The sequence below is a fragment of the Perca fluviatilis genome, chromosome 9 (assembly GCF_010015445.1).
Source record: "Perca fluviatilis chromosome 9, GENO_Pfluv_1.0, whole genome shotgun sequence".
Lineage (NCBI taxonomy): Eukaryota > Metazoa > Chordata > Actinopteri > Perciformes > Percidae > Perca > Perca fluviatilis.
The window spans coordinates 3716068-3738567 of record NC_053120.1 but is presented as its reverse complement, the minus strand read 5'-3'; the positions used below and the strand labels follow the sequence as shown (position 1 = coordinate 3738567).

The 22500-nt window shown below is 44.8% G+C and overlaps 1 protein-coding gene across 1 annotated transcript in view; it reads right to left on the bottom strand.

Moving 5' to 3' along the window:
* The window catches only part of frem1b (Fras1 related extracellular matrix 1b), a 108864-nt gene that overhangs the window by 85215 nt on the left and 1149 nt on the right, over positions 1 to 22500 (bottom strand). The window contains 7 exon segments of the mRNA XM_039811503.1: positions 931 to 1254; positions 4515 to 4714; positions 7042 to 7301; positions 8237 to 8331; positions 11053 to 11404; positions 16815 to 16997; positions 18762 to 18944. Of these exon segments, the coding sequence (XP_039667437.1) occupies positions 931 to 1254; positions 4515 to 4714; positions 7042 to 7301; positions 8237 to 8331; positions 11053 to 11277 (1104 nt within the window). The 5' untranslated portion in view covers positions 11278 to 11404; positions 16815 to 16997; positions 18762 to 18944.

The window sequence follows — 22500 nt, the reverse complement described above, 5'->3', positions numbered from 1 at the left end:
GTGTGTGTGTGTGTGTGTGTGTTCTCCGTGTGTTCCGTTTGTTGTCGTCTGTTGTCGGTCTGTGTGTGTGTGTGTGTCTGTGTGTGTGTTTGTGTGTGTGTGTGCCTGTGTGTGTGTCTGTGTGTGTGTGTGTGTCTGTGTGTGTGTGTGTCCGTCTGTGTGTCCGTTTGTGTGTCGGTCTGTGTGGTCTGTTTGGTGTGTGTGTGTGTGTCCGTCTGTGTGTGTGTGCCGTGTGTGTTTGTGTGTCTGTGTGTGTGTGTGTGTGTGTGTGTGTGTGTGTCCGTGTTTGTTCGTTGTGTGTGTCCGTCCTGTGTGCCGGTCTGTGTGTGTGTGTGTGTGCGTGTGTCTGTGTGTGTGTGTCCCGTTGTGTGTGTGTGTGTGTCGGTCTGTGTGTGTGTCCGTGGTGTTGTGTGTGTGTGTGTTTGTGTCCGGTGTGTGTGTTGGGTGTGTGTCCGTCTGTGTGGCGTCCTGTGTGTGTGTGTGTGTCCGGTGTGTGTGTCCATGTGTGTGACCGCGTGTGTGTGTCTGTGTGTTGTCCGGTGTGTGTGTCGGTCTGTGTGTGTGTGTGTGTGTGTCCATGTGTGTGTGTGGTCGGTGTCCGTCTGTGTGTGTCCGGTCTGTGTGTGTGTGTGTGTGTGTGTGTGTCCATGTGTGTGTTTTGTGTGTGTGTGTGTGTGTCCGTGTGTGTGTGTGTGTGTGTGTCCATGTGTGTGTGTTTGTGTGTGTGTGTGTGTGTGTCCGTGCGTGTGTGTCCATGTGTTGACCGTGTGTGTGTGTCGTGTGTGTGTGTGTGTGTGTGTGTGTGAGTGTGTGTCTTTGATTTAGTTTTTACGTTGTAAGCTGGTCTTTATCTGTTATTACCTGGCAGTTCCTGCGCTGTGTGTGTGTGTGTCTGTGTGTGTGTCTGTCTGTGTGTCCGTGTGTTATTACCTGATAGTTGCTGCGCTGTGATTGGCTGCTGCTGGGCGGCTGGTAGGCGACCTTCATACCGTGCAGGTCGCGCCACGTGAAGGACGAGACGGGCTTGGTGTGGTCGTCCAGGTGCGTGACGTAGCCGGCCGCCGGCGGCACGGTCACGTTGAAGACGAGCTTCTCCGGTGGCGTCTCGGCGTCGGTGGCGTCCAGCGTCGCCGTGGTAACCGGCGTCAGGATGAACTGGTCCACCTCCAGGATGAGAGACGCCATGAAGGACGCAGCAGGGGGCTGGTTAGGCAACGCACCGTGGATCAGAACAGGCAACCACACCGACTCTGACTGGAGAGAGAGAGAGAGGGAGAGAGGGAGAGAGTTAGAAAGAATTAGAGGGAGGCAGGAAGGAAGGGAGAGAGGGAGAAAGGGAGAGAGAGAAAGGCAGTGAGGGAGAAAGGGAGAGTGGGAGAAAGGCAGTGAGGGATAAAGGGAGAGAGAGAGAAAGGGGGAAAGGAAGAAAGGGAGAGAGAGAGAGAAAGGGAGAAAGGGAGAAAGGCAGTGAGGGAGAAAGGATTAGAGAGAGAGGGAGAGAGAGAGGGAGAGAGAGAGAGAGAGAGAGGGAGACAGAGAGAGAGGGAGTGAGGGAGAAAGGGAGAGAGGGAGGGAGGTAGGGAGAGGGATGAAGGGAGAGAGGGAGTGAGGGAGAGAGAGAGAGAGGGAGTGAGGGAGAAAGGGAGAGAGGGAGGGAGGTAGGGAGAGAGGGATGAAGGGAGAGAGGGAGTGAGGGAAGAAAGGATTAGAGGGAGAGAGGGAGAAAGGGAGAGGAGAAAGGGAGAAAGGGAGAAAGGGAGGGAGAGAGGGATGAAGGGAGAGAGGAAGAGAGGGAGAGAGGGAGAAAGGGAGAAAGGGAGAGAGGGAGAGAGGGAGAGAGGGAGAGAGGGAGAGAGGGAGAGAGGGAGAAAGGATTAGAGGGAGAGGGGGAGAAAGGGAGAGAGGGAGAGAGGGAGAGAGGGAGTGAGGAGAGAGGGAGAAAGGGAGAAAGGGAGAAAGGGATGAAGGGAGAGTCTGTCTGTCATCTGTTATAGCCAAAATCATGATTTCGATATTAACTTTTATTTTGATAAATTGTGCACAAACGCAGTGATGTTTACAGCAAACTAGACTAGTCTCTTGTCGTCTCTTTTTGTTCATCTGTCGTCTTTTTTCCATATTTTTTCCATATTTTTTTCCATATTTTTTCCATAATTTTTTCCATCTCTTTTTCCCTCTTTTTTCCATCTTTTTCCCTCTCTTTTCCCATCTTTTTTCCATCTTTATTCCATCTTTTTTCCCTCTTTTTTACATCTGTTTTTCATCTTTTTTCCTTCTCTTTTCCATTGCATCACCATGCATCACGCTGAAATCAACACGTAGAGCTGCTGCTGCTGCTGCTGTGGTGCTGAAGCTGCAGAGTAACAGTCAGACGTGTGAGAAATGACAGGAATCTGTATTAAAAGACACTCTTTACGTGCTAACACCGGGAGGAGAAAGTGCTTCTAACATGCAGGATGTGAAGCCCTGCAGATCGAAGAAGAAGAGGACGAAGATGGCACCTTCCGACTGCCAGTAAACGTCTATCTGCTCGTCAGGGAAACACCCAAAATCACACTCGAGGGTTCGACTGAAACCCTTTGTTCAATTAAAGAACTTTTGAGAAGTTTGGTACTTGGTTAATACGTGAACTGAACGTACCGTATTATCGCCTGATGAACGTTACCGTGAACTCGTTCATGCAGATTTAGATAGAATTTGGGTTCTCGATAGATTTTGGCCCTCTTAGTTGAGCGCCAAACCAAAAACACGGGAAAGTGTCTTTTTAAACTGCAATTACCTGACACTCAAAGCAGAATATGCGACAAAAAGCATACAAAAATGTCGGGAAAAACTACAAATTTACAGAAAAGTGACAAATGTCTGAGATGGGCCACTAAAAAGTTGGAACAAAAACAACAAAAATTTGAAAAAAAGCTACCAAAATGTTAAAATAAAGTGACATTAGCGGTAACAAAAGCACGTCAATAAACTCTGCATGTCTTGTCCTTGGTGTGATTCTCTTTTTCCAGTGTGGCCCTCTGGGAAAATGAGTTTTGACACCCCTATATAGAGCCTTCCAGGTCAAAACCTGGCTAAAACACACCGTAAACAGGCCTTAATATGTAGTGGAAAACACACCCAATCTGGCAACAAATCCACACTTCAGTCCCATCCACAGCAAACCTGAAACGGCACATTGACCTGATTGGATATGAAGATGAAATCTGACGCATAGTTTCACTGTTAAAACTGATAAAATAATTGCTGTCTGTGGTTCTATATTTGGGCTGTGGCAATAATTTTGAAAAACAATAGCTCGCGGCAACATATGGTAAAAAAGAACTGTGAACTAAGTTCATTTTTGTAGTTGTGAACTTAGTTCAACATGTTGAAGTATGAACTATGAACTGAACTTAGTTAATTTTAAAATTTGTGAGCTGAACTTTGAACTAGTTCACGTAGAAAGTGAACTTTCCCAACACTGATTCCACGGGCATTTGATAAAGTTTTTTCGTCATTAGTTATAATTTGATAATTCTGGAAAAAAACGTCTTAATAATTCAGGAAATAAACGTTTTAAAGGTCCCATGACATGGTGCTCTTTGGATGCTTTTCTATAGACCTTAGTGGTCCCCTAATACTGTATCTAAAGAATCTTTCATATAGGCCTTAGTGGTCCCCTAATACTGTATCTGAAGTCTCTTTTATATAGACCTTAGTGGTCCCCTAATACTGTATCTGAAGTCTCTTTTATATAGACCTTAGTGGTCCCCTAATACTGTATCTGAAGTCTCTATTATATAGACCTTAGTGGTCCCCTAATACTGTATCTGAAGTCTCTTTTATATAGACCTTAGTGGTCCCCTAATACTGTATCTGAAGTCTCTTTTATATAGACCTTAGTGGTCCCCTAATACTGTATCTGAAGTCTCTTTTATATAGACCTTAGTGGTCCCCTAATACTGTATCTGAAGTCTCTTTTTATATAGACCTTAGTGGTCCCCTAATACTGTATCTGAAGTCTCTTTTATATAGACCTTAGTGGTCCCCTAATACTGTATCTGAAGTCTCTTTTATATAGACCTTAGTGGTCCCCTAATACTGTATCTGAAGTCTCTTTTATATAGACCTTAGTGGTCCCCTAATACTGTATCTGAAGTCTCTTTTATATAGACCTTAGTGGTCCCCTAATACTGTATCTGAAGTCTCTTTTATGTAGACCTTAGTGGTCCCCTAATACTGTATCTGAAGTCTCTTTTATATAGACCTTAGTGGTCCCCTAATACTGTATCTGAAGTCTCTTTTATATAGACCTTAGAGGTCCCCTAATACTGTCTCTGAAGTCTGTTTTAAATAACCTTGCTCCTTATGACCCCATAAGGAGAAGATTCCAGATCGGCCCATCTGAGCTTTCATTTTCTCAAAGGCATAGCCATGGCAACTTTAATATTAGTCGTCCACATTTTTGGGACGTTGTTTTGTTACTTTTTCCAACGTTGGTGTTTATGTACTTATAGTTACGTTGGCCTTACTTCCAGCAGCGCCCTGGAGCCGCGCTGCCTCAGCTCCACCCGCAGCGGGATGTAGTCGATCTCCGGCGAGGGCGGCCGGAGGTGCTGGTACTTCAGACCCGAGGACAGGAAGTCCTGGCAGCTGGTCTTCAGGAAACGCACCTCCCTGGTGCTGTGGAGACACGGTCTGTTCCCGGGACACAGCGGCGCCGTCTCTCGGCCTGCAGGACCACACACACAGGACAAACCGGCAAAACTATTAAAAAAAACACAAATTAAACGGAATAAAAGATGAAAAAAGAGAAACAGATGACAGACAAATGGACGGAAAAAAAGTTGTAAACTGATTTTACATGATTGTTAACTATCTTTTCTATTAACTTAAGATTTTATTGGTAAGTAAGGTTATGTTCACACTTGCTATAACAATACTGCTACTGCTACAGTATCCTAGAGCGCTACGTGAAGCGGTGCTAACGTTAGATAAAACAAAGTGGTGGAGCAAGCTAGAGAAAGAACAGAGAAAGAGAGAGAGAGAGAGAGAGACAGTGAGAGAGAGAGAGACAATCAATGTGCTGTGAAAATTAATAATCAAAGAACAGAATATTTTACCCAAGGACGCGGTGTGAAGCAAGGATGCTGTATAAGTCCTGCATTATTCAACCTGTACATAAATGAACTTGCAGACCAGTTGGACCGATCAGCAGTTCCAGGCCTCACACTCTTAGACACAGAGATTAAATACCTGCTTTATGCAGATGACCTGATTCTGTTGTCTCCAACCAGAGATGGTCTCCAACATAACCTGTCCATCCTGGAACAATACTGCCATAACTGGGCATTGGAGGTCAATTTCAAGAAAACTCAAATTATGATCTTTCAAAAAAAAAGCCAGATGTCTTGAAACCAAATACCATTTTACTTTGAATAACGCCCAAATTAAACGCACACAAAATTACACCTACCTTGGTCTGACCATATCTGCATCAGGGAATTTCAATAAAGCCATACATTCACTTAAAGAAAAAGCACGCAGGGCAATGTATGCTTTAAAAACCAAGCTGTTCAGCATTAACATCCCAATTAGAATCTGGACTAAAATATTTGATAGTGTAATTGTACCGATAGCACTTTATGGAAGTGAAGTTTGGGGCCCACTCAGTAGATTGGAGCATGACTCCTGGGACAAGCACCCGATAGAGACCCTACCACCCGATAGAGACCCTACCACCCGATAGAGACCCTACTACCCGATAGAGACCCTACCACCCGATAGAGACCCTACCACCCGATAGAGACCCTACCACTCGATAGAGGCCCTACCACCCGATAGAGACCCTACCACCCGATAGAGGCCCTACCACCCGATAGAGACCCTACACACAGAATTCTGTAGAAGAACTCTAAACGTTCAAAGGAAAACCCCGAATAACGCCTGTCGAGCAGAACTGGGACGTTTCCCATTACTGCTAAATATACAGAAACGAGCTATTACGTTTTCCCAATCAGCACTGGTTCAAAACAACTCAACAGAACAAAACAGATTATGAATCATTCAAAAGATCAATATTTAGAACATTGGAAAAGTCAAACAAAAACACAAAGTAGACTAAATTGTTATTTGACTCTTAACAGAGAATATAAATTGGCTGAGTATCTGCACACTGTCAGAGATCTAAAGCAGAGACGGGTCCTGACTAAGTACAGGCTCAGTGACCACCAACTGGGTCAGACAGACAGGTCAGAGAGAGAGAGAGAGAGAGAGAGACAGGAACACCAACTGGCCGTAGAGACAGGAAGACTCAGGCAGACAGGTCAGAGAGAGAGAAACAGGCTCAGTGAACACCAACTGGCCGTAGAGACAGGAAGACTCAGGCAGACATGGCTGCCCAGAGAGGAACGTATATGTGCTCACTGCTCAACAGGGGAGACAGAAACAGAGATGCACTTCCTCCTCCACTGTGAAAAATTCTCTTCACTAAGAGACTTAAACTTTGGAAAAATAGCCAACAAAATAGCAAATTTCCCAATGTTAACATCAGAAGAGAAGCTGGTAGTCCTCCTAGGAGAAGAGAAGCTGGTAGTCCTCCTAGGAGAGGAGAAGCTGGTAGTCCTCCTAGGAGAAGAGAAGCTGGTAGTCCTCCTAGGAGAAGAGAAGCTGGTAGTCCTCCTAGGAGAAGAGAAGCTGGTAGCCCTCCTAGGACAAGAGAAGCTGGTAGTCCTCCTAGGAGAAGGGACAGCAGCCCCACTGGCAGCTAAATATGGATCTGCCTGCCACAACCTGAGGGACTCACTACTATAAGTATTACATTGTGTTATGTAATTGTGTTGTAATGTAGTATGTTGTATGTTTATTACACTGTATAGAATATATGTGACACCTACTGTATGTATTTAATATGTGATATGTACTATATATGTATTTTCTGTAAACTGCTTTGGCAACAACATGTTTTCTTTGTTCATGCCAATAAAGCAAATTGAATTGAGAGAGAGAGAGAGAGAGAGAGAGACAGAGAGAGAGAGAGACAGAGAGAGAGAGACGTACCTTTCCTCTGCGTGGCGTCCTCCTCCCTCACCAGCTGTCCCAGCGCGGGGACGATGATGTCACCGGTCATCAGCCGCACGCTGCAGACCAGCTCCGCCGCGGCCCGGATGTCCAGCACCGAGCCGTCGATGGCGTTGGATAAACCATAGAACTCGGGCACCACCAGCGGAGCGCCGCCCAGCCGCACCACGCTGGAGACCGAGTCCACCACCCGCACCGGCAGGACCAGCGTCTCCACATGCGTGTCCCGGGACCTGAACCTGCACACGGACAGACAGCGTTCCCAGGATGGGAGGGAAAACGTGCTCTGGTTTATTGGCATTTCTTTGTGACCACATGTTCCACCAAAACAAGTTCCTTCCAGAGGCTATTTAGCAGAGGCAGAGGAGCTTAGCCCCGCCCCAAGATGATTGTGATTGGTTTAAAGGTCCCATGACATGGTGCTCTTTGGATGCTTTTATAAAGACCTTAGTGGTCCCCTAATACTGTATCTGAAGTCTCTTTTATATAGGCCTTAGTGGTCCCCTAATACTGTATCTGAAGTCTCTTTTATATAGACCTTATTGGTCCCCTAATACTGTATCCGAAGTCTCTTTTTTATAGACCTTAGTGGTCCCCTAATACTGTATCTGAAGTCTCTTTCCCGAAATCCAGCCTTGGTGCAGAATTACAGAGCCAGTCCCACAATGAGCTTTCCTTAGGATGTGCCATTTATGTGTCTGTAGCTATTGAGGAGGAGAGGGGGGGGGGCAAGGTGGAGGGTGGGGGTGTGGCCTTGACCAACTGCCACTTTGCTTGTTTGAAAGCCATGATGTCTCTCTCTCTCATGGGGGGGGCAAATTCTCTGGGTGGGCAAAGCAGAGAAAGGGGAGGTAACCTTGCTCCTTATGACCTCATAAGGAGAAGATTCCTGATTGGTCCATCTGAGCTTTCATTTTCTCAAAGGCAGAGCAGGATACCCAGGGCTCGGTTTACACCTATCACCATTTCTAGCCACTGGGGCACCATAGGCAGGCTGGGGGAACTCATATTAATGTTAGAAAAACCTCATAAAGTGAAATGTTCATGCCATGGGACCTTTAAATAAATGTCAAAACCAGAGCACGTTTTCCTCCCATCCAGGAATGCTGTGTGGACTAGCTCAGACCTTCCCCCGCAGCGCTGTGGAGGAAGGTCTTGCAAGTTGTTAACTGACCTGTAGACTCTCAGCATGACTGCGTCCTCGTCCAGCAGAGGACTTCCGTCGTGGACGTATTTCACTTCGTCCTCCAGGAAGCTGCAGTCAAACACCTGCAAACAGCACAGAAAACCAAACAACAGCTCGCTCTTTAGGTATTCTGATTCAGGTTTATTTGCAGTAAAAGGTATTTAAATAAATCTCTTGGGATCCTGAAGAAAATACAAGACTTTTTACACAATTTTCTTAACATTATATGAAAACAAATCCCACATGAAAATACCAAAATAAAAAAAATGTCCAAACAAATAAATCTAAAGTTGTGTCACCACGACACATTTTGCAGACAATTAGTCATTTTCTACTCCAGTCACACACTTTGCTAGCCTGGAAATTTGGACACACCCTAGCGGCAGTAAATGTAATTTGACAGCCTTGTCTGTACACATGTATTTTTACCATTGATAAAATGAAATAATAACGTGCTCTTCAACTTTATTTTGTCAGTATTGTTGTGTTTGTACATTTGTTTGCACATATTTCAATATATTTAAACTCCCTTTCCTGAGATAATGAAGTCCATGTTATTGTTTTTATCAAAATCCAATTGAAATACAATTTAATAAGGAGTCCAACAGATTTTGCTAAATTGTTAAAATGTTAAAAGCAAAGGGTATCCTGCAGTCCAACATCCCTCTTTCTTTCCCTGAATAAAAAGCTGTAGGTGTGGCCGGGTTGGTTCAGTGGGTAGAGCAGGCGCACATATACTGAGAGGCTTATTCCTTGACGCAGAGGTCAAGGGTTCAAGTCCAACCTGTGATGACTTCCTGCATGTCTTCTCCCCTTTCTCACCTAGCTGTCCTATCAATTAAAGGCGGAAAATGTTGTTTATTAAATTAATATTCGTGTCAAAATGACATATAAACATCTTTTCCTATTCTATTTTGTCTGGAAACGCTTCCAACACGCTTGCATTTTGCGTGAAAAATAGGCTACTGCTGCTGCTGCTGCTGCTGCTGCTGCTACTGCTACTACTGCTGCTGATGCTGATGCTGATGCTGATGCTGATGCTGATGCTAGCCTTGTCTGCACACATGTATGTTTCCCATTGATAAAATGAAATATCACATTAAACTTAAATATATACTGATCTGATTACAGCAAAGACAACGTCGGCAGTATTGACGGCAACATAGGCTCCAGAATATTTCGTTCTGGATTGACAGGTGCAATATTAGAAAATATATACAGTACAGGCAAAAAGTTTGGTCACACCTTCTCATTCAATGCGTTTCCTTTTTATTTTCATGACTATTTACATTGTAGATTCTCACTGAAGGCATCAAAACTATGAATGAACACATATGGAATTATGTACTTAACAAAAAAGTGTGAAATAACTGAAAACATGTCTTATATTTTAGATTCTTCAAAGTAGCCACCCTTTGCTTTTTTATTAATTAAGGGAAAAAATTCCACTAATTAACCCTGACAAAGCACACCTGTGAAGTGAAAACCATTTCAGGTGACTACCTCATGAAGCTCATTGAGAGAACACCAAGGGTTTGCAGAGTTATCAAAAAGAAAGGGTGGCTACTTTGAAGAATCTAAAATATAAGACATGTTTTCAGTTATTTCAGCACTTTTAATTAATAAATTCCATATGTGTTCATTCATAGTTTTGATGCTTCAATGAGAATCTACAATAAATAGTCATGAAAATAAAGAAACACATTGAATGAGAAGGTTAATCTTTTGGTACTATATATATTTTCTAATATACCCTGTCAATCCAGAATTAATGTGAAATATCCATTATCAATTTACTATGTCGATATTCAAGTGCGCAACATAGCATCAATGCTAATGCTAACAGCAGCATTTAATAACCCTTTAACTTCAGTAGCAGAAGCAGCAGCAGTAGCAGAAGCAGCAGCAGTAGCAGTAGCAGCAGCAGTAGCAGCAGTAGCAGCAGCAGTAGCAGTAGCAGTAGCAGCAGCAGTAGCAGAAGCAGCAGCAGTAGCAGTAGCAGCAGCAGTAGCAGCAGTAGCAGCAGCAGTAGCAGCAGCAGCGCCGCGTCAGACACCTTTCTGGTGTATAAAGACGTAGAAACACCACGCAACAGAAACGCCACGCTCATGCCACGCAGGCAGTGTGTAACGGGCCTTAGGCAAGGATACTAGTGGAGCTTGTCAGCATAGCCATCTAGCGGTATGGGGGTTTAAACACAACATAAACAAGAACCACTGTCTTACATGAATATTTTTTTAGGTAAAAATAAATCAAAAGAAAATCGGTATTGCGTTTTTGAAAATCGATACAGTTTTGCAAAATAAAATATTGCGATACTCAAGTGTATTGATTTTTTCTTACACCCCTAATGACCATACTGCAATAGTAGATGTGTGTGTAATGTGCGTGACTATGGGTGGGGGAAAAAATCGATACAGCATAGTATCGCGATATTTTTCATGGCAATACTGTATCGATACACAGACGCCAAGTATCGATCTTTTATGATATATGTGTTGGTCAGTTTGTCTGCTTGACAATCACATTTTGCACCAATACAATTGAAGATAGATGAACAAACAGAGAAATGTATCTTTTTAGATAAAACAGATGCTGACAAAATTGTCCTTTCGGGACATCATTTGAAATTGGGAAAAATCTGAAGTTGGAAAAAAGGTAAATACATTGCAATATATGGCAGAATATTGCAATATGTTTAAAATCGCAATAATATCATATCGTGACATAAGTATCGGGATGATATCGTATCGTGAGGCCTCTGGTGATTCCCGCCCCTAAGCGTGATGGTGTGTAACACTCACCTGCGGAGTCAGCCTCCCGACTCGCTGGGTGACAGGTTCGTTCATCACCACCTCCACCTTACAGTCCGCGGTCGCATCCACGCTGATCTTCAGCTCCTTCTCCGTGACGAACACGGACCGGCCTCTCGTCACGTCCACGCCCGAGTTCACCACCACCAGACTCCCGCTGCAGACACCCGCCAACGCCAGCAGCAGCAGCAACAGCACCGCGCTGACAGCAGCCATTTCGGATCAGTCGAGGGCCTTTTGTTGCACAGGTTTCGGGCAAAAAGTTGTTTCTGAAGCAAAGTGAGCCGAGCCTCGGGGGAGGGGTTTCCAGTCAGTCGGCCTCGACCCACATCCTCTTTTTAACCTGCGGACAGAGTTTAAAGTGCCCGTATTATGCTCATTTTCAGGTTCATAATTGTATTTTAAGGTTGTACCAGAATAGGTTTACATGGTTTAATTTTCAAAAAACACCATATTTTTGTTGTACTGCACATTGCTGCAGCTCCTCTTTTCACCCTGTGTTCAGGTCTCTGTTTTAGCTACAGAGTGAGACCTCTTTTGTTCTTCTTCTTCTTTTTCTGTACTATCTTTGATTGCACTCGCACATGCTCAGTAGCTCAGATCGTAGCTCATGTCAGCTAGCTCCAGAGACAGTAAAATAAAGGCTGTTTCTCCAACTTCAGTCAGTTCCAAGGCAGGATCAGCTGGGAGACTTCTTCTAAACCAGGGCGCACATGGAAGTAGTTCTTTTGGTAGATTATGGTGAACCTGTGTGTGTTGTAGCAGTGCTTTGCCATTGAGAATGAGGTAGCATGTTAGCGCTAGCATGCTAATGGTTGCGGTTAGCCAGCTCGTTTCAGCTAGTGAGGTAGAAAGCCGTGCAGATTTTGACCAGCTCACCAGGAGACTGAAGGCAGGACACATTCAGAAACCAGATCTCACTCAGAACACCATGGATGGAGTTTTTCAAAGTCTCTATGTGTGTGGAAGCACCAGAGACACAAAATAACACCCCAAATCACCAGAAAAAGTGATTTTTTCATAATATGGGCACTTTAACAAACTTCTTCCTAGGGATATCTCCATCAGCTTTATCGGCCCCTCCCGATCCCAATCCAATTTTTAAAATATTGATTATCTACCGATACCGAGTCCCGATCTGATACTTGTATTTGCCGATATAATAGAGCTGCGTAACGTTGTTTTTATCTGTCCGATCGTGAGTTTATCAAGATTTGTTCAGCTTAGAATTGATATCCCAATTCTCTGCAACGATTTATTTCTCATGAAGTGTAATGTTTATTGCACACATGAACCGTGAACTATGAACTCACGTACGGACAGATTAACTCACGTATGGAACCATTCCAATTTGGAAACTTTCATGGGAATTAACGGGAATAAATGAGAATTAACGGGAATTAACGGGAATAAACTGGATATTTTTAATATTGCTTTCCATAGAAGGTTTAGCTGGTGAATTTTGGAAATATTCCAATTTTGATTTACTATGGTTAGTGGGCTATACACTTACAAACATAGGTTATTAATAGCAATGGGTTAGTAGCATTAAATCAGTTTGTGTTAACCAAGATTATGCTGCAAGATCTATTTTGTTACTACATTTAAGTTCCCTGTTATAGACTAACAGTATTTTAACAAGCAATATTAAAAATATCCAGTTAATTCCCATTCATTCCCATTAATTCCCATGGAAAGTTTCTACCTTTGAAAATTCCCAGAATTTTGCAACCCTAACCATGACAAAATTAACAGGAATTAACGGGAATAAACTGGATATTTTTAATATTGCTTTCCATGGAAGGTATAGCTGGGGAATTTTGGAAATATTCCAATTTTGATTAACTATGGTTAGTGGGCTATACAATTTACGCACATAGGTTAATAATAGCAATCGGTTATGTATTTAAAAACTAAATGTTGGCCAGTATGTAGTAGCCTATGCTGATTACTGCGTGCGTGCCTGTCATTGACGAATATAAGGAGAACATTCAACTGAAGTTGCATTAAATCAGGTTGTTTTAAGATTATGCTGCAAGATGTTTTTTTTTACTACATTTAAGTTCCCTGATATAGACTAACAGTACTATGACAAGCAATATTAAAAATATCCAGTTTATTCCCATTAATTCCCGTTTATTCCCATTAATTCCCGTTTATTCCCATTAATTCCCATTCATTCCCATTCATTCCTGTTTATTCCCATTAATTCCCATGGAAAGTTTCCAACTTAAAAAATTCCCGGAATTTTGCAACCCTAACCGTCACAAAAAAAATAATTGGCAGTACCAAACATAGATTTTTTTTGGCACCTATAGCACATAGCGCATCACCACAAGCCTGAAAACACAGAGGCTTCAATGAATAAAGAAAATAATGTACATACTTGCCATTAAAGTACAGCAGGCTACCAAAAATAGAGACATATAACACACTGAACTAAATATGGCCCTGATACAGGCTCTATCTGAACTCCTTCAACATGTCTTTACATAATTAAGAAATGTCAAATGCTTTCAATAAATTAATTGAAGGACATTTAAAAGTTAAATCGTGAACAGGGGTGAATCGAGATCGCGATTTTATAACGATTTATCGTGCAGGCCTAATCCCTACTTTGTCCCTCAACACAGAATCTGATAATATTCAAAATACTTACAACCCAAACTCCTGAACAGCTCCAAACTTTCTCCAGCTCTACCCTCTACCCTCTAAAACTATTGAAAAACATCAGCTGCTCAGCTCTAAATCCCTACGACTGCCCTAAAGCCAACACCAAAACTCTCTCTAAATTCTCTAGATCCTTAAAAAAAAAAAGCTCCAAAAACTCCCAGCATGCAGCTGGATAGCCCTGCTTCTTTCAATCCCCCTCTCTGATGTGCACACACCACACATACGCATACATAGACACACACACATGCACACACAGACACACACACACACATACGCACAGACAGACACACGCACACACACACACGCACACACATACGCACAAACAGACAGATGCACACAGACACACACACACACACAAACACACATGCACACACGCACAAACACACATACACACAGACACAGACATACACAGACACACACACAGACACACGCACTCACAAACATACACACACACACACACACACACACACTCACACGCAAACACACACATACAGACAGACAGACATACACAGACACACACACACACACACAGACACACACACACACACACACACTTCTAGCCGGAAAACCCTTTCACCCTTCACTTCACTTCAAAACTAAAGCCCACTGCAGGAAACAAGGGGTTAATCTGCGTGACCCTGCAGAGGTGCTGGAAGTGGCATGGGATGGTGGGAGGGGAGAGGGAGGGAGGGGGGAGGGAGTGGGGAGGGAGAGGGGAGGGAGGAGGGAGGGGGGAGGGAGGAGGGTGGGGGGTGTTTTTAGGATCAAAGCAGGGCACCAACTAGAGCCGGCATGTCACTTCCCATCCAGCCAGACGAGCATCGGTTCGTTAGTTTGAGGTTTCAGCTGGATGTGACTGAGCCTCACAGTGGAAACAGACCGTGTACTGAAACAACTGATTACTCCACCACATTCATCTGTTACAGCTTTAGTTACTAGTTACTTTAGTTACTCTGCTACATTCATCTGTTACAGCTTTAGTTACTAGTTACTTTAGTTACTCCTCTACATTCATCTGTTACAGCTTTAGTTACTCCGCTACATTCATCTGTTCCAGCTTTAGTTACTAGTTACTTTAGTTACTCCGCTACATTCATCTGTTCCAGCTTTAGTTACTAGTTACTTTACATGTAAGTTTATAAGTTTGATTGTAAATGAAACTCAAGTTGCTGCAGGAATTCAGATATAATGCAGGTTTAAGGAGTCTCCCCCTGCTGGAATTCAGATATAATGCAGGTTTAAGGAGTCTCCCCCTGCAGGAATTCAGATATAATGCAGGTTTAAGGAGTCTCCCCTGCTGGAATTCAGATATAATGCAGGTTTAAGGAGTCTCCCCTGCAGGAATTCAGATGTAATGCAGGTTTAAGGAGTCTCCCCTGCTGGAATTCAGATATAATGCAGGTTTAAGGAGTCTCCCCCTGCAGGAATTCAGATATAATGCAGGTTTAAGGAGTCTCCCCCTGCAGGAATTCAGATATAATGAAGGTTTAAGGAGTCTCCCCCTGCAGGAATTCAGATATAATGGAGGTTTAAGGAGTCTCCCCCTGCAGGAATTCAGATATAGTACAGGTTTAAGGTGTCTCCCCCTGCAGGAATTCAGATATAATGCAGGTTTAAGGAGTCTCCCCCTGCAGGAATTCAGATATAATGGAGGTTTAAGGAGTCTCCCCCTGCAGGAATTCAGATATAGTACAGGTTTAAGGAGTCTCCCCCTGCTGGAATACAGATATAATGAAGGTTTAAGGTGTCTCCCCCTGCAGGAATACAGATATAATGCAGGTTTAAGGTGTCTCCCCCTGCAGGAATACAGATATAATGCAGGTTTAAGGTGTCTCCCCCTGCAGGAATTCAGATAAGGAGTCTCCCTAAAACCTGAGACAGCATGTAACCTATAAATAACAGTTAAAATATATAACAGCTGTTACGTCAATTCTACTTTACTACTCATGCTCATTTAAAATACAATCACTCAATACTTATCTTTATTGTTATTACTGTAAAGTCTTAATGTAGCTGTAGCCTGCTTTCCCCCCTAGTGTTTAGTTTGAGTTAACGTTATTTTACACTGAATCAAGCTGCCAGCTAGCGCTTAGCCGAATTAGCTGTTAGCTAAACTAGTGTTAGCTTCCCGGGGGAAGCTAACACTACATCCACGAGGCTAACGGCAGACCGCTACAACTATGACAGATCGTGCAGTGTCGTAAATCCCACGGAGGTATTAAGGGAACTCGTAAAACAGGATTATCATCTTGCGCACTTGGATCGTGTACCGACAGGGTCTCCCCCTGCAGGAATTCAGATATAGGCTAATGCAGGTTTAAGGCACTTCCGCATTTGCAGCACTTTGCCGAACCGGATGCATTGTCCATTAATATTTACAGTCAATGGTTTGTACGTAGTCTAGCCTATCCTACACAGGTTACCACAGTGGTTCTCAAACTTTTTTCAATAATGTACCCCCTGTGAAATATTCTCTGTGCCAAGTACCCCGTGACCAACGCTAAGCATTTTTTTGGGGGGGAAAAAAGCCTGTTTAAAGAGGTACATAACAGCGCTGTCGGATTGACTTAACAACTTTGCAACTGAAAAACATTTCAATGCTACTTCAAATGTTTAAAATATATTACTAAATTAATTTACTATTATAGTATACTTTTTCAGGGAATTATGCATGACACACACACACACAGACACACACACACACACACATATATATACACACACATGCACACACACAGACACACACATACAAACTATTATAGTATACTTTTTCAGGGAATTATGCATGACACACACACGCACACACGCACACACACACAGACACACACATACACACACACAGACACACTATTATAGTATAATTTTTCAGGGAATTATGCATGACTGATATTTTTAAATTAACATATTAAAAATATATATAATATATAATAATAATATATATAAGTACCCCTAGGGGTACGTGTACCCCCATTTGAGAAACTCTGGGTTACCACACTGGAAAAAGCCTTTGTGCAATAAAGTTTTATTTCTTCAGACAACAGAAAAATGCCTCCACAGAGGAATATACTTTCAAATCTCACCTGCACACAGCCTGAGGATCGGCACCTCGTCTCTGCAGCGTTGGAATCCCAAACAGCAGGACTCGGGTGGACGCAGGACGTTTGTTAAGTCATCCAACAGCTGCTGCTGAGACGGCAGGAAGTGACTCACCGCTGCTGAATGGGAACATACACGCTGCAGCTCTGAGGTGGACTGACACGGTTCTGAATGAAACGTGATAATTAACTTCAAGATCCGACCGCAGTCAGACCCACACAGGTCTTTGAAGACTGATGCTGGCAGTTCCTGGACTCTGGCTGTCTTTAGCTGGTATAACTGGGCCCACAGTAAAATACATACAACTGGGTTATTTTTAGATGATAGATACCAAGTATTTAGAGTTTCCTTCAGAGTGTTCACAGTATTTTTTTAAGTTTGTAACATGAGGTTATCTGTAAGTAGTTAAGTTTATCTGTCAGTACGTGAGTATATCTGTCCGTACGTGAGTATATCTGTTCGTACGAGAGTTCATCTGTTCGATGCGTGAGTTTATCTGTCCGTACGTGAGTTTATCTGTCCGTACGTGAGTTTATCTGTCCGTACGTGAGTTTATCTGTCCGTACGAGAGTTTATCTGTCGGTACGAGTTTATATGAGAGTTTATCTGTCCGTACGTGAGTTTATCTGTCAGTGCGAGAGTTCATCTGTTCGATAGAGAGTTCATCTGTCGGTACGAGTTTATATGTCGATACGAGTTTATCTGTCCGTACGTGAGTTTATCTGTCTGTACGAGTTCATCTGTTCGATGCGAGAGTTCATCTGTCAGTACGAGTTTATATGTCCGTCACGAGTTCATCTGTCCCGTACGAGTTTATCTGTCGGATGCGAGAGTTTATATGAGTTTATCTGTCCGATACGAGTTTATCTGTCTATGCGAGTTCATCTGTTAAATGCGAGAGTTCATCTGTGGAATGCGAGTTTATATGTCCGTATGAGAGTTGTAGTATATCTGTCCGTATATAATCGCACAGTATAGCGCAACAGCTGACTTCAGACTTGATTCAGACTCGAAGCGCGAGCGTCAACCTGTTTTCATCATGTATTTCTATTTTCTTTTATTGGCGCGTACGAGCTCCATGTCTCCTGCCCTTTGCCATAATGTGCAACATAACACTGCGCTATGCCTTATGACTGTTATCCCAAGATGACGCGCGTAACGTGAACGCGCTACTGTCTTTATAATCTATCTTTTTTAATAAACTGTCTGTATGCTTACAAAGTTCTCAATGCTTCTGTTTACATGTAGGGACTCTCATTATACTACTGTGGAAGTGTGGTGCTATTTTGAGCCTTGTTAGTGGTATAGAAATAGAGATTTACCCTCTTTCTATTCTGAAAACTAGCGTTAGCAGCTAACCACCGGTTTGCGCTAGCTTGTTTCAAGCTAGAGACACATTCGATTAGCATGAAAACATATCCCAGAAAACGGTCGACTCGGTACACATATGTTATTAACCCATATAGCTCCATTTTGCACCAGAATTGTCCTTTAATATTTGTCTTTTCATATGCTTAGTTTATTTGTTTGGCTGCAAGTTTATCTTTTCATATGTAGGCCTACATCTATTGGGGTACTGCTGGCCTGTCTCACCCTTCTTACCCAGCACACACACACACACACAGAGACACACACAGAGACACAGACACACAAACACACACACAAACACACACACACAGAGACACACACACAGACACACACATACAGACACACACAGAGACAACCACACACACACACACATGAAGGAAATCCCCTAATTTTGTCTCTAGTTTGCGTTTCTTTTACGGTGTTGCAGCCTGTTGGAGGTGTGTGTGTGTGTGTGTCTCTGTGTGTGTGTGTTTGTGTGTGTGTGTGTGTGTGTGTGTGTGTGTGTGTGTGTGTCTGTATATGTGTGTGTGTTTGTTTGTGCATGAAAGCTGTTTGGCACCTACCTTTAAAGTTGTTGGAGCTTCTCTGTTCGTCTTCTTCACCTTCTGCACACGCTCAGAGGAAGAGGAATGCTGACACACATTCACACACACACACACACACACACACACACACACACACACACTTCACACTTTGCAACCACCCCCCCCCTTTCTATTCCACAGCTCGCTGTCACCCCGAGACTTCTGGCATCCAACAACAGAGAGAGGAGAAAAAAAAAAAAAAAAAAAAAAAAAAAAAAAAAAAAAAAAAAAAAAAAAAAAAAAAAAGAAAAGAAAGAGGGGTAAACTGTGAGATAGAGAAAACAAAAGGCGAGAGAGTTTTCTGAGTGGTTGAGTCTGTCCTACTAAAGCCAAAACCAGAGAGAGAGACAGAGAGAGAGAGAGAGAGAAAAAAAAAAAAAAAGACAGAGAGAGAGAGAGAGAGAGACAGAGAGAGAGAGAGCAGACAGGAAATGTGCCGAGAGGTTTCCAGGACTTTTATTTTCACAACCCCCCCTCCTCACTGCCTCTAACTCTGTCTGTGTTTTCATTTTGTGACGCAGATAAATGTGAGAAAATCCACTTTTTTTTGTTATAAGATTTACCGAAATGCTGTAAAGGATTAGCCTGGTCCTACCAGACTCTGGTCCACTAGCCTGGTCCTACCAGACTCTGGTACAGTAGCCTGGTCCTACCAGACTCTGTTACATTAGCCTGGTCCTACCAGACTCTGGTCCACTAGCCTGGGGTTACCAGACTCTGGTCCACTAGCCTGATCCTACCAGACTCTGGTACACCAGCCTGGTCCTACCAGACTCTGGTCCACTAGCCTGGTCCTACCATACTCTGGTACATTAGCCTGGTTCTACCAGACTCTGGTACACTAGCCTAGTCCTACCAGACTCTGGTACTCTAACCTGGTCCTACCAGACTCTGGTACTGTAGCCTGGTCCTACCAGACTCTGGTACTGTAGCCTAGTCCTACCAGACTCTGGTCCACTAGCCTGGTCCGACCAGACTCTGGTACATTAGCCTGGTCCTACCAGACTCTGGTCCACTAGCCTGGTCCTACCAGACTCTGGTCCACTAGCCTAGTCCTACCAGACTCTGGTACTCTAACCTGGTCCTACCAGACTCTGGTACACCAGCCTGGTCCTATCAGACTCTGGTACACTAGCCTGGTCCTATCAGACTCTGGTACACTAGCCTGGTCCTACCAGACTCTGGTACATTAGCCTGGTCCTACCAGACTCTGGTCCACTAGCCTGGTCCTACAACACTCTGGTACTGTAGCCTAGTCCTACCAGACTCTGGTACATTAGCCTGGTCCTACCAGACTCTGGTCCACTAGCCTGGTCCTACCAGACTCTGGTACTGTAGCCTAGTCCTACCAGACTCTGGTACACCAGCCTGGTCCTACCAGACTCTGGTCCACTAGCCTGGTCCTACCAGACTCTGGTCCATTAGCATGGTCCTACCAGACTCTGGTACACTAGCCTGGTCCTACCAGACTCTGGTCCACTAGCCTGGTCCTACCAGACTCTGGTACGGTAGCCTGGTCCGACCAGACTCTGGTCCACTAGCCTGGTCCCACAAGACTGGTACATTAGCCTGATCCCACCAGACTCTGGTATATTAGCCTGGTCCTACCAGACTCTGGTACACCAGCCTGGTCCTACCAGACTCTGGTACACTAGCCTGGTCCTACCAGAATCTGGTACTCTAACCTGGTCCTACCAGACTCTGGTCCACTAGCCTGGTCCTACCAGACTCTGGTACTCTAACCTGGTCCTACCAGACTCTGGTCCACTAGCCTGGTCCTACCAGACTCTGGTACACCAGCCTGGTCCTACCAGACTCTGGTACTCTAACCTGGTCCTACCAGACTCTGGTACAGCAGCCTGGTCCGACCAGACTCTGGTACATTAGCCTGGTCCTACCAGACTCTGGTACACCAGCCTGGTCCTACAAGACTCTGGTACATTAGCCAGGTCCTACCAGACTCTGGTACACTAGCCTGGTCCTACCAGACTCTGGTACACTAGCCTGGTCCTACCAGACTCTGGTCCACTAGCCTGGTCCTACCAGACTCTGGTACATTAGCCTCGTCCGACCAGACTCTGGTCCACTAGCCTGGTCCCACCAGACTGGTACATTAGCCTGGTCCCACCAGACTCTGGTACACTAGCCTGGTCCTACCAGACTATGGTACACCAGCCTGGTCCTACCAGACTCTGGTCCACTAGGCTGGTCCTACCAGACTCTGGTACACCAGCTTAGTCCTACCAGACTCTGGTACGGTAGCCTGGTCCGACCAGACTCTGGTCCACTAGCCTGGTCCCACCAGACTGGTACAGTAGCCTGGTCCCACCAGACTCTGGTATATTAGCCTGGTCCTACCAGACTCTGGTACACCAGCCTGGTCCTACCAGACTCTGGTACACTAGCCTGGTCCTACCAGACTCTGGTACTCTAACATGGTCCTACCAGACTGCGGTCCACTAGTCTGGTCCTACCAGACTCTGGTACACCAGCCTGGTCCTACCAGACTCTGGTACATTAGCCAGGTCCTACCAGACTCTGGTACACTAGCCTGGTCCTACCAGACTCTGGTCCACTAGCCTGGTCCTACCAGACTCTGGTACATTAGCCTCGTCCGACCAGACTCTGGTCCACTAGCCTGGTCCCACCAGACTGGTACATTAGCCTGGTCCCACCAGACTCTGGTACACTAGCCTGGTCCTACCAAACTATGGTACACCAGCCTGGTCCTACCAGACTCTGGTCCACTAGGCTGGTCCTACCAGACTATGGTACACCAGCTTAGTCCTACCAGACTCTGGTACTCTAACCTGGTCCTACCAGACTCTGGTACACCAGCCTGGTCCTACCAGACTCTGGTCCACTAGCCTGGTCCTACCAGACTCTGGTACATTAGCCTGGTCCTACCAGACTCTGGTACAGTAGCCTGGTCCGACCAGACTCTGGTACAGTAGCCTGGTCCCACCAGACTGGTACATTAGCCTGGTCCCACCAGACTCTGGTACAGTAGCCTGGTCCCACCAGACTCTGGTATATTAGCCTGGTCCTACCAGACTCTGGTACACCAGCCTGGTCCTACCAGACTCTGGTACACTAGCCTGGTCCTACCAGACTCTGGTACTCTAACATGGTCCTACCAGACTCCGGTCCACTAGCCTGGTCCTACCAGACTCTGGTACACCAGCCAGGTCCTACCAGACTCTGGTACTCTAACCTGGTCCTACCAGACTCTGGTACAGCAGCCTGGTCCTACCAGACTATGGTACACCAGCCTGGTCCTACCAGACTCTGGTACACTAGCCTGGTCCTACCAGACTATGGAACACCAGCCTGGTCCTACCAGACTCTGGTACACTAGCCTGGTCCTACCAGACTCTGGTACTCTAACCTGGTCCTACCAGACTCTGGTCCACTAGCCTGGTCCTACCAGACTCTGGTACACCAGCCTGGTCCTACCAGACTCTGGTACTCTAACCTGGTCCTACCAGACTCTGGTACAGCAGCCTGGTCCGACCAGACTCTGGTACACCAGCCTGGTCCTACCAGACTCTGGTACTCTAACCTGGTCCTACCAGACTCTGGTCCACTAGCCTGGTCCTACCAGACTCTGGTACTCTAACCTGGTCCTACCAGACTCTGGTACAGCAGCCTGGTCCGACCAGACTCTGGTACACCAGCCTGGTCCTACCAGACTCTGGTACTCTAACCTGGTCCTACC